This window comes from Halichoerus grypus, chromosome 15, assembly GCF_964656455.1.
Source record: "Halichoerus grypus chromosome 15, mHalGry1.hap1.1, whole genome shotgun sequence".
Lineage (NCBI taxonomy): Eukaryota > Metazoa > Chordata > Mammalia > Carnivora > Phocidae > Halichoerus > Halichoerus grypus.
In genome coordinates, this window is record NC_135726.1 from 3,882,298 (window position 1) to 3,895,371 (window position 13,074).

The 13,074-nt window shown below is 52.4% G+C and overlaps 1 protein-coding gene across 6 annotated transcripts in view; it reads right to left on the reverse strand.

The window, feature by feature from the left end:
• The window catches only part of KIAA0513 (KIAA0513 ortholog), a 70,625-nt gene that overhangs the window by 20,144 nt on the left and 37,407 nt on the right, over positions 1-13,074 (reverse strand). For all 6 annotated transcript variants that reach the window (XM_036104880.2, XM_036104882.2, XM_036104875.2 and 3 more), the window contains one exon: positions 29-501. In XM_036104880.2, the coding sequence (XP_035960773.1) occupies positions 29-357 (329 nt within the window). In that variant the 5' untranslated portion in view covers positions 358-501. The remainder of the gene's footprint in view (positions 1-28; positions 502-13,074) is intronic.

Sequence of the window (13,074 nt, forward strand, 5' to 3'; positions counted from 1 at the left end):
GGGCAGAGAGCAGGTCCTGGGGGCTCACCCTCCAGAGAAGATCTTCTCCACGTAGCTGCGCATGAACTCCCGGAGCTCCAGGGTCTCCTCGTCCTTGGCTGACTCGGTGCTCTGGTTGGAAGAGAAGGACTCGTTGGAGGAGGAGCGGCGGTACTGGTCCCAGGACGGGTGTGAGGGCGACTCGCCCATGTCATTCTCGCTGTCTGCAGACTCTGTAGTCTCGCTCTCCGAAGCACCGTCGCCCTGGGAGCTGTCCCCATCCCGCAGCTTCGGAGGCAGTGTCTCTAGGGGCGAGGAGGGGGACGGCTCAGTCCCGAAGTCAATCAGCGCTCCCACGGGGACCTCAGGGGCCTCCATGGTTCGGGTAGGCTTCCAGGCTGGAAGGCCAGCAGACAGGATTCCCGGATGTGTCAGTGGGAGCTGGAGGCCAAGCGCCTGAATGGCTTCGGAGCTGCTGGCCACCAGGAGTCCTCAGGGGCAGCGCTCGTGGCCCTAAGGCATCTAGAACGGAAGACACGGAAACGTTATCACCACGAGAGCTACTCTGCGTAAGGGGAATTCAGCACTGAAAATCCAGACTTAAATGAACGAATGAGGCCACAAATTCCCCGAAAAGAGAATAGGCTCCAAACTTCTAGAATCTGGGTCATCCCTACGTGGACATCATTTCCCTACTGTCTACTGCTAAACACCTGGTGCGTGGTAGGCACACAATAACTATTTGTTGAAATAATAAACACATAAACACCAACGATCAGGACTTCTCCAAACTACACAGACTTCAAAGCCACTGCACCTGCCTGCCCTCTCCCTGCTTTGGCCTACCAGACTGATGCCAGTAAATAAAAAGGCTGACCCCAGGCTAGAATCAGAATCAGAAAATCCCCAGAGACACATCTGCCTGATCACTGCTGTTAGCATCAGTGGCTATGGGAGATGGTGTCGTCTGGCACGTTGGGAAAAGCTGCATCTGCTAAGCACGTGGGCCCCTCCCCTCCTGGGCTGGCATCTCTTCCTTCCTGGGCTCCTACCTGAGGACTCTTCCAGAGGCCCAGAACCTTCCCAGGCTGCCAGACAGATGCCCCTTTTCATATCACTCACCAACCCTCCACCGGCTTCTGAGCCTCATTTGCTGCCCAGACGCAGCCTCTCCGTCCTGCCCTCTCCCTGCACTCCGGGTAAGGACACCTGGATGAGGGCATGCGTCTCGAGGTGCCTGTTCCTTCTGCCCTCTCCCTTCCCCAGTCCATCCCTTCTTCCTGCCTCACCCTGCCCGGATGCTGTTCATCCCCCAGGCGGACATGGTGACACCTCTTCTGAGCAGCTCACTCCACCCCGAGTCAAAACTATTCCCTGGTGCCTCTGTGTACCTCCAGCATTTTATTTACCCCCATTTTAAAATTCTGCTTGTTTGACGGACAGATACTTCTATTTCTGCTCATCCCATTACAATATAAGCACCTCTGTAGCAACCGACTATCTGGACTAAGGAAAGGTCTGCTGTGACTGCGACTGGATGGACAGGGCTGCCCATGAATGTACTTGAAGAGCTGGGGTGGGGGCCAGGATGCAGGCGGCGCAGCAAGAGAGCTGGGGCGAAAATCTTCAAGTCTAAACCGGGTTTCCTGACTGCCAGCTGGGGAGTCGCCTACCAGGTCTGGGACCCACCTTCCCCGGTGGTGAGCGGCACACAGCTCAGCATGAAGCAAGAGCCCTCCTGATGCATCAGCTCCTCAAGGCAAGAGCAGCCTCCAGATTGGGCCTGTCCCTGTCCTCACCCTCTGCAGACCCCGAATATCTAGGACAACCCCCAGCAGACAGGTAGCTGCCGACGCTGCGGCACCAATGCATCTTCTGTGGGTAATTCGATATTACACTGTCTTTGCTGCCGGTTAAGAGCTTAATGCTCACAAATCGATCATAGGTTCCTCTAAATTCCCCAGCTCAGGACATTTTTAAATGCCCTGAGTCAGAAAGATGGAACGGCTGGCTCCTTGTTGTTGGAGTGGCGAGGGTACCCTTTCAGGACAGTCCTATAGAGCTTGCCTGGGCTCAAAGAGGAGAAGCATAAACCTCCCCTCAAAAGAACCGTCTGGGCCAGGAGAGCGACATGGGGCTTTTAGGAGCTCAGGAGATAGCACCACCACGCAGAGAGGCGGAGATTGAGGAGTGGCGGTCTGAGGCTGGGTCAGCCCTGGCCCCCCTCCCACCACCTGCACCCGGAGCCTCTGCTCCCTGGGCCATAGTTTCCCCGTCTGAGACACTGTGGTCGGGCTCGAATTCTAAGGTCCTTCTGGCCACCACATTCTCAGACTCTCCAAAGCACAGAAAATCACACCTGTAACAACACACTGGGTGTTAAAAATGGAAAATCACACACTAGGAAGATGTTCACAGTCGCTATGGTAGGAAAGTTGGGTCAAAAATATCTGTATTATAAATTTACCCAAATCCAACCGAAAACTCTGTTTTAATAAGGAATACAAACGACTCAAACAGACAAGTCACATAAGAAGAAATACTCTTATTAAATGCTTAGACAATTCTTCAACCTACGCTGATAACCACACATGTAGATAGGCAAATTAAAACAATTAGGTACCATCTTATACTACTAAATCAGCAAAAACTTTAAAATGCAATCTAAATGCTGATGAGGTCCATGGTAAAGTTAATATTCTCAAGCAATCCTGGCAATAGGGATAAATAAGACTCTAGAAAGGGTGTTTGTTTGTTTGTTTTTGTATGTATGTATGTATATATTCTCCACACCTACGGTGGGACTCGAACTCACGACCCCAGAGAGCAAGAGTTGCATGCTCTTCCAACTGAGCCAGCCAGGTACCCCTAGAAACTATTTTCTATAATTTTTATTTTTTTATCCTCTGATCCAGGATTCAAATGCTTGAAATTTACCCCAAGAAAATAATTTAAAACACTCAAAACCAGTTACATGGAAAAGAAAATGCTCCTTGCAACAGCATTTCAAATCCTGATAAATTGGAGGAAAAAAATCTAAATACAGGAAAATGGCAAATAAATTCTAACAACTTGATGCAATAGTAATCAGTGAATGATGCAGATGTAAACAATCAGAACATCAGTGAATGATGTTCACTTTATAGCTAAGTAAACAAAATAATCTGCAGTCAACGAGTATTTACTGAATCCCACGGCATGCTGTCCTTTTGTCTGGGGGCTGGGAATGCTGGAGTGCATGAATTTTAATTTTCTTTTTTTTTTTTTTTTTAAGATTTTATTTATTTATTTGACAGAGAGACAGCGAGACAGGGAACACAAGCAGGGCGAGTGGGAAAGGGAGAAGAAGGCTTCCCACTGAGCAGGGAGCCCAATGCGGAGCTCGATCCCAGGACCCTGGGATCATGACCTGAGCCAAAGGCAGACGCTTAATGACTGAGCCACCCAGGCGCCCCTGAATTTTCTTATAATAATAATAATAAAGCATATGCACAAAAAGGGCTGGAAAAGAAGACAGAAGTGTATTATAGTCCTGGCACTGAGGTCATTTCTCCTTTTGATTTTGTGCTTGATCATAATGATACAGTTTGCAATAAATAAAATATTCGGAGCGAAAAGGAAACAAATTTCTGTATCTTGAAACAGTTTCAAGCAGTCAGAAGGGCTGCATCTATTTACCCAAGCAGAACACCGCAGCATCAGGGCTGCAAGATCAGAGCAAATTATCACGGCTATTTCTGGTCCAGCCTGAGGCTGACAAGCGGCTCTCCCAGCGTCTCCCTCGCTTGAAATTCTGGGAGTGTGTGAGTCATCCTTTCCCAGAAGCCTCCTCTGTGGGCTCAGGCAGGAGGCACAAAGTGAGAGGCCTGACTGTTGGGGAGAAAGAAGTGGCAGGGGACCCAGGCCAGGGTGTGTGAGGGCACCGTGGGGTGTGGTGTGCAGAGCAGAACCCTTGGAAGCACCCCCACCCTCTTCCTTCAGGAAGGAAACGTAATTACAGGCCTCGGTGCGGGACAAGGTGGCGGTCACTCTGAACACACCAGGATGGCACACCTCCCATGACTACCTGTGCTGGGCCAGCCAGAGAACACAGAGGAAGTGGGCCCAGCGGGAACCAACCACATGGCCCCCAAGCAGAGCCGGCCGGGTGCTACACTCAGGAGCGCAGGCCCAGCGGCACCAGACCTAGAGATGTCCAGAGAATGGCTGAAATGCATGACGCAAAATCCTCTAATTCCTCAACACTGGCAACTAATTTACATTTATTTCAAAACATGTTGCGGGCCAAAGAAAACACATCTGTGGGTTGCGCCGCAATCTATCTGCCTTGTCCCATGCACAAGGAAGGTCCTGAACGCACTGCAGGGCCACAGGCTGGGACTCAGGGTATCAAATCACAGCAGGATCTTTACACCTACAGACCGTGTGTATTAAAAACGCTCTTCTACAGCCTCGAAGCAGAACAAACCTTCTTGCAACTTTTGCAATTCATTTCCTGGGCCTTACAGCATGAGTTTCTACCAACCAAATTAGGCTAAAATTCTAAGTCAACCTGTAACCCGAAGGCCTTAACCACCCACCTGCTCATTCAACAAGTACTTCTTTTCTTTTCTTTAAGTAGGCTTTACACCCAATGTGGGGCTTGAACTCACGGCCCTGAGATCAAGAGTCGTGTGTCCTACTGAGTGAGCCAGCTGGGCGCCCCTCGACGGTATCCACTGAGCAGCTACTATGCATCAGCTAGTGTCCCAGCATCTGGGAGTGCACGCATGAACAAGGCTGTAAGGAGCATCTGGTCGTGGGGGGGGGGGGGGGGGGGCGCAGGCTAAGAGAAGGGGTGGCGGGGGTGGGGATGGGCAGGGGGAGGTCTGTAAGAGACTGTTAATAAAATGGAAACCCAAACAAGAACTTCTGGGGGCACTGAGTGCTACAGAGAGTCTCCAGGAGATGTCTCTGAGAGCCCCGAGAAGGGCTTCTTTGGACCGGGAGTTGGGGAGGCAGATAGGAACTGAGAGGGAAGGAGGACCCGCCAAGAAGACTCAAGGGTCCTCTGACAGGAGAGAGGTCTGGGCAGAGGGAGAGTCTGCACAGAGGCCCTAGGCAGCAATGACTTTGGAAAGTTCAGGAACCAGGAGGTTCATGAGGCGAGGGGCACCGCTCATGGAGAAGAGGTCGGCCAGGCATCCAGGGATGGCTTGTCGGCCACCCCCGGGGTCTGGGCTGACCGGCAGCCACGGGACGAGCTTTAGTACAAGCAGCTGCATGCATGGGACAGGAGCAAAGGGTGGGGGGGCAGGCAAGGTGATCACATCCTAGTGGGAGGCTTCCTGACCTCCTCCCCTCCCCTCCCCCCCGCCCCCCAGCCTTTTCCCGCCCCCGCGGCCCCGGCTGCAGAAGGAACTCAGGAGATTGCCTTCTTGCAGCTGCTCAGCCACATCCCCACGAGGCTTTGCTCAAACTCTGATTTCCCCAACATCCCAAAGCAACCCGAGCCAGGACATCTCTAGCAGGTCGACCTTGAGCAATCAGATGAGGCTCCCTGGGCAAGAATCCGGAACTTTCTGTAACTCTGCCCTTTGCCATCCACCTCAGGCAACTCCCTCTTGTTTAGTGTGTCCAAGAGCGATCAGACGTGCTGCTCTTCCCACAAAAAGAGAAGGGCTTGCAAAGCCTCGCTCACCTGGCATCCCTAACACGCTGGCTCACACTCGCGTCCATCCAGCTCGTTCCTCGTCTCATGACATCAGTAAATCAAGGCTCAGAGACTTACTCCAGGCTAGGAAGCGACAGCATGCACAATCCATGTCAACCAAGAAGTCCCTGTTCTTGACCACCATATGGTCCCCCTACAGCTACCTCTTCGGTGCTCCCCTGGGGCTCCATTTCTAGAAGTGGGGTTGCTGGGTCAGAGACTCCAGGGTCCTATGACAGGAGAGAGGTCCGGGCACGTGACTAGGGCTGACGATGGGTGCTATCAGATGACCTTCCCCCAAGTCTGTACTGTGGCTATATATACCCGGTGGGTTCTACATCCGCACCTCCTTTTCAACTGTAAAGTCAAAACACCACCTAACCTCCTGGATTCAGAACTCTAATCCATTTGTTTCACTCTGGGTCAAGTGTGGGCAGTGTGCCAGGAAGGGCAGGCCCATTCTGCAGACGAGGGAACTGAGGCCAGCTACGTCTCTGTAGCCAGAACTTCCCACGAGCCCCAGCCTTCGACGACGGCGTGTGGCTGGAGTATTCTGCCCGATGACTGGCCTGAACAGAGAAAGCCAGCCTCCTGCCTCGGGTTTCAGCTCCACTCAGACTCACACCAGGAAAGTGTTTTTTTTTATTTTTTTTATTTTTAAGTAATCTGCACCCAACATGGGGTCCGAACGCACAACCCCAAGATTGAGTCTCACGCTCCACCGACTGAGCCAGCCAGGCACCGCTGGGAAAGTCATTTAAATCACAACCAGTTCCTATTTTTGGAAAACGTGAATGTGAATTTTTCTTTTCCCAGACTCATCTGGAGTATTATCAAGATAAATGAGATAATACATGGCCGGTCTTACGGAGATGTGTTGCTGTCCTCCTCGCCCACGAGGAGAAGCTGAACAAGAGCCTGGCCGCGGCAATGTCGAGACAGCTGAGAGACGACGCTGAGGCCGTTATCAGAACAGTCAACACTTTTCGAGGCACAGAGATACAGAGAAACATCGTCTTGGACCACTCCGTCAAGCTGCTGCGCAGTACTGCGCTTTTATTCCCATTTTAGAGACGAGATGTCTGTGGCTGGGGGAGGCAGGTGCATGGCTGCGCGGGGTCACCTGCGGGTGGGTGCAGAGCAGGACCACCTACTGGTTTAGGACCAGAGGTCAAAGGTCCCTCACAGCTGCTGCCTGAGCTTCTGCTACATTTTGACCTCTCTCCAGCCACAAGTTGAACGTCACCTCCTGGGGCCTCACATAAAATAGTGAGCTAACTCCCCACAGAACATCCACCTTGCTTGGCCTAAGGGTTGTGGAGGGCCAATGCAAATCAAAACCTGCACACCTCTGCCCGATGTTGATTACTAAAAGTCCTTGACCCTGAGACTCGAGTCATAAGACTTTCAACCCCACCTGCCTCGTGCGAAGGTACCATCCAAACACAGAGAAGGTGAGGGTCCTGGGTGTGAAGCAGAATATAAACACCTCTCCCCTGCAGTCATCAGACTCCCTTAAGCTCTGGGATTTAACCCCTGAAAGACAGTTTACCCCCCAGACACGGGCACCCTTCTGCATTCACGCAGCCTTCTTTGCCTCACATCAGTTGGATGCCTTCTGTGACTTTTTATTAAGTCTTATTTAGAAAACACACCTGAAGGGGGAGGCTCGGTGGCTCAGTCGGTTAAGCGGCTGCCTTCAGCTGAGGTCATGGTCTCATGGTCCCAGGGTCCTGGGATCGAGCCCCTTGTCGGGCTCCCTGCTCAGCGGGGAGTCTGCTTCTCCCTCTCCCTCCCCCTGCTCGTGTGCTCTCTCACTCGTACTCTCTCTCTCTCACGCTCCCTCTCTCAAATAAAAGGATAAAATTAAAAACAAAATACACCCAGAGAACCCAAGAGAAGTATCCTTCCTTCCTCTGTGGTCGTGGATGCGGGCTAGGCTGAAGCATGACTGCGTGAGCTGTGAACGGAGGGCAGGGTCCACGTGACCCACTAAGGAGGCCAGTGACCCTTAACCCATCCACAGCAGGTCAGGAACAGGGCCAGGGCTTGGCCAGGAGCAGCAGACGATGGGTCCAAGAGCATCTGCAGACTGGGGCACTGCATTCTTTTCTGGAGTCACGTCTTAGCTGAATGCTGCCCACAACTAGAGGAGACAGCCTAGCTAAGGGGGTCCCCCCAATCCTTACCCCACAAGGCAGAGCCCAAGGAGCTGAGCAAGGATGCTTTTAACCTGCAGCTGTGGTTCCTAAACTGGTGCCAGGGTACCCCGGGATACCTAAGCAAACTCACAGGGGTGCTGTGGGATATTTCGATATTTTGAGGAAAACACAGCAATACTTGACATCTTCCAGACACAGACCAAACTACGAGGTTCAGGTAGCTCACAGTTTCACCATTAGGTCATGCTGTACTCCTTCCTGTGACCTGGTATTTTTGCAAAGCGGAATTTTCTGCAGCTTGCCATTATAAAGAGCAAGTAGTGCCCGAAGACCAATATGAACAGGAAAACAGAATGGCCGTGTGCAATGAAGAATGAAAGAAAAATAGTTTTTCAAATGGTGTAGTAGGCTGAAGAGTGGTCCCCCAAAGGTGCCGACGTCCTCATCCCTAGAACCTACAAATACATGACCTTACACGGCAAAGGGACGTTGCAGCTATGACTGAGTGTGGGGCCTCGGGATGGTCCTGGATGATTGAGGGGGGCCCATTATAACCCCAAGGGTCCTTGGGAGAGGGAGACAGGAGGGTCAGAGGGTAGGAGCTGCAGCAATGCTCTGCCGCTGGTTTTGCTGCTGGAGGAGGGGCTGCGTGTGAGCCAAGGAATTCAGGTGCCTCTGGAATGTGGAAACCTTGAGGGCTAAGAGTCTCCTCTGGGGCCTCCAGAAGGAACCCACCCTGCCCACACCTTGTCATTAGCCCCATCAGACTGACTTTGAACTTCCACCCCCAGAACTGTAGGACAGTAAATGTGTGAGATTTTTAAGCCACGGAATTTGTGGAAATTCGTTAAATCAGCTGTAGGAAACTAACAAAGACAGCTAGTATGTGGTTGGGACATAAAGACCCACTGAAGCGCCCAGTATTTGCTTTAGCCTAGGCGTGTCAGGACAAAACGAGAAAGACACCACAGCGCCGTGAGCGTGGCGACCTCCAGGCCTGGGCCCACGCCCGAGCCGCATCCCTTGTCTGCCACGTGAGCCTCAAGCCCCATGCAGACTCCACACGGATCCCCGTGAAACGGATGCGTCCCAGCATCGGGTCAAGCTCGTGGAGGTCATCTGGTTTCCATCTCCCTCCATCGTGAACACATCATTAGAGAAAGGTCTTGGGGAAACAGAAGGGGGCATAAACCTCTGGATGGCAGCACGCCTAAAACGCCATCTCCATTTCTGTGTCTTTCCTTCTCGCCTTTGTGCTCGAACCGCGACCATGCCGAGGGAGGCCCGAATGTCCGCTGCGGGCCAAGCACCTGGCTATCCCTCTCCCATCTGCAAACATGCAGGTGACCTCGCTGAAGAGTCTTCGCTCGTCCCCCAAAGCGCGTTTTATTTCAAGCGGACCTAACGGCAGGTCGACAGGGTTTGGCAGGAATGAGGGGAGACAGACCCTGGGCTTAGATCTCTGGTCTCCGGGGCTGCCTTGAAACAGTGGACCTGGTCAATTATGAGGTTACCGCTACCCGGTTTTGTTCTGCTATTATGAGATATAATAATGGACGGTTTCCAGGAAGACTGTGCCTACTTAAACCACTGGAGTGGAGGAGAGGCAGAAGGAGGAGAAAGCTAAATGCAATCATCCTGTAGGGAAAGACACGGCTGGGAACACCATGGATGAACGTGTAAACCACCAAGGTTATCTGGAAGCCCCATTGCTTCACGGCCTCGTGGTGTGGGAGCTGCTTCCACAGCCTCCCTCGCCCCCCAACAGCGTGCCAAAAATAATCAGCCTCAGGCCAGGGCTTTTCTTGCTCAGCCGGCGTTTGCTCAACGCACTCCTTGCTACCCCTTGCGCCCCACGCCCCCCAGTCCCGAGTCAGAGAAGGGCCCCCGTGGGCTGGCCTGGGGCGGGTGGCAGTGAGGAAGCCCCCTGAGCCCCTCTGCAGAGCCGGGCCCTCCAGCGCCCCAGCCAGAGCTCAGTCACTAGCCCAGGCTGGTAAGAACACGCTTCTTGTCACTCAGAACCTCTCACACCACGAGACCACAACAAGGACTCTCTTCTGCCTCTGTTAGGGGCTGAGCAGCTCAGCCCTGGGGCTCCTGACAAGTACATCTGCTCCTCCCCTCCTGGCCGGGTGACAGGTGACTTTGCCTCTGAACCAGGAAGAGAGGTTTGGGCCGTTTGGGGCTATGAAGCAACAGTCATTCCAGGGAATGAATCTGTGTCCAATATGAAATGTCACCGATGTCCTTTTAGATGTCAGTGTGTTCGGGCAGCTGCTCAGACATAGATTTAAAGCTAGTCAGTGTGGATCTAGGGTACCTTACAGGCCTGTGAAATCAAAACAAGAACAACAACAACAACACCCATTCCCAAAGCTGGGCAAGGAGCTTCATGGAGTTTCCTGGTAGCAAAAGCAAAAAAGGGAAGTGATGTGGGAAACAAAGGCAGAAGAAAAATGATTAAATTTCCTTACTCCCTCCAGCCCATTGACAAGTTCCTCTAGGGACTCAACTGTCTCCATGCTGACACTTTGCTGAGGGCAAAAGGCAATCCTAGCCCGACATTCCACACACCCCACCCCCCCGCCTCCCCCAACCCCCAGGATCCTTTAAGTCTATTTTAACATATAAAAATTCTTTTGGAAACTTCCTTTATCTCTAAACCCCTCATGTGTTGGCAATCATCCCCCAAGCATATAGCCCACCGATAGACATCTGAAGGGTCTCATGACTCAGGTTTTATTAGATGGTAATAAATGACCTTTTCCCAATAATAGCTCAAGGCCCTGGAAACCTTGCTTCCAAAATTCCTTAGAGAATGATGCAATCCCAAACCCCCTCCCAACTTGAAATTATCTAACAGGCCATTCCTCATGACCCCGGGGGAAGCTGTTTCTGCCCATGGGTCCTGTCCTGTGCTTCAATACAACCACCTTTTTGCATCAAAGATGTCTCAAGAATTCTTTCTTGGCCGTCGGGCTTCGAACCCTAACTACATTCTTTCGTTCTTTCCTACATCAGGAAGCATACTGGGTCATACAATCCTTCTCATTCTGACATATTCATCTGCAGAGTACCTTTTTCCAGACACTGAATTTAAAAGTGAAATTGTCAAGGAAGTCCTCATATGAAAACTGCTGATCACTGTCATGAAGAGTTAAAAGGCTCTATAAAAGAAACAGGGATGTTGGCAACATACATTTTTAAATGTCCCTCCAGAAGTCTGAAGCATACATTAAATCAGCTCAGCACAGGAGTTAGTCTGGTCTGAGCGCACTACTCGGGTGAAGATAAGGTGTTCCCATGTTCAGACATGATAACCAAAACAGGATCCACATGCTACCATTCCCAGGGGGGAGAGGACTGTCCTGCTGGCTCCCTCCCTCGGACACGGACAGCAGTGGACCCGCAGGTGCATGCAGGGGCTACTCCCGTCACATCGAGGACGGTGGCAGCCCCCTGCCCTGTCTCCGCGGCCACACGGGCACACCTGGCTCCCACACAGACGGGCTGCTCACCGGCAGCCCCCTACAAGGGCGTGCATCTGAGCCGGGCATCTGGTGGGAGTGTTCTGACTCTGGAGTGTCGAGGAGACCCTCTAGTTGGCTCAGCCTCTTCGCGGCCCGGGGTTTGTGGCCTCAGGACTGCACTCCCCCAGGAGAGGCTCCCGGCAAGTCAGCAGCCTCGTCTGCTTTCTTCACTATAGGGTTCTCAGGGCCAGAACAGGGCCAGGCACATAATAATTGCACAGGAAATATCTGTTGTTGCGGGACTCTCCCAGGTCAGAGTTCAAAGGTGAGCACAGGTCCCAGGCTGCATTTGCCAAGTGAGCTGGCCCACCCACCCAGCCCTAATCATGGGCACACACTTCTTCCACTGCCCTTGGCCTCCGTGAAGGAAGACGGTCAGAAAAAAAGGCCACTGCCCATGTTTTTACAACTGGAAGCAGGAAAAACTGTAGGATCACTACTGACCTTTCAGTCAATAAAGTTGGTAAGTCCTGCCCCTAAGCCATTCTGCTGGGCTGCACAGGGAGACCACACAATTCCAGACCTCAGTGGGCTTCCAACATAACCCCGGAGGCAAAGAAAACGCATTCCAGAATGCAAATGAAACAAACCGGTTTTCTGCCTAGGTGCAAAGAAGAGTGGTTTGCCAACCCAATTTTTACAAAGTGCACACCTAGTAGGGAGAGTATGAGGATCTAACTAATTGTCCCGACAGGCAGGGGGCACCCGCACAGGACAGGGTACGGGGCTGGAGAAGATTAAGGCTCAGAAGAAGCAAGACCACACCCAATCACAAGGAGAGTCTTGGAAGGCTGGGTCCATTTCTGCTAAGTAGAGACAGGGAGAGAAGTGCCCCTGGAGAGTCCTGACATTTCCGATGGGGTGGCCTGTGGAATGCACTGAGCTACCACTGTGGTGTGGCCCTGGGGGTAACTTCATACGGTCTTGTCCAAATCTGAAACCAGAGGCTTCTGAGGTATTCAAACCAGTGGGCAACATGTTCAGAGGTGGCCTCCTAGAAGAGGTGGGCTTTTATAATATGTCACTGACAGGAGGAGCACAGGGTGGAGGTCTGGGGAGGGGCAGGGGCGCTTGTGGCCATTTGGGATCCACATTCTGGATCCTGGATCCCAACCACACACCCTCATGTCATCCATCCCAACACAATGCTCAGCTCCCCTGAGTGAGGACATACCTGGCAGGTGGACATATGAAACTGGATGGCTATAGCTCCCCAGAAAGCCCAGGCTAGACATGCACTTGGGGATCATGAGGCAGGAGCACAGGTAAAGCACAGGACCACACAGAGGGCAGAGTAGGGCAAAGCTGAGTGCTGGCGAGAGGAGGAGCCGTGTAGGAAAAGGGGCACCAGCAGGTGTGGGAAAAGAGGAGCACGGGGTCAGTCCAAAGCCCAGCACAAGGCACCAGCTTAGGGGCTCTAATGGGGCCAGAGCCCACGCCGGTCAAGGGGACTGGGATGGACCATGTGGCTGCCACAGTGATGAGTTACAACTCCCAGCCTTTGTGGAAGCCTCCACGATCTCTCATCTCTGAAGAAGTGAAGATGACAGGTGGGGGAGATGTGACAGGGACAAATGTGTCAACCTCACTTCGAGAGGGGAAGGCAGGAGACGCCATGAAGAGATTAAGGGGGATAGCTGAGCCAGGGAATATCCAGCCATTATTAACAAGGCAGCTCTGTGAGCCCCGAAGGAGGGAAGTGGTGAGGGCC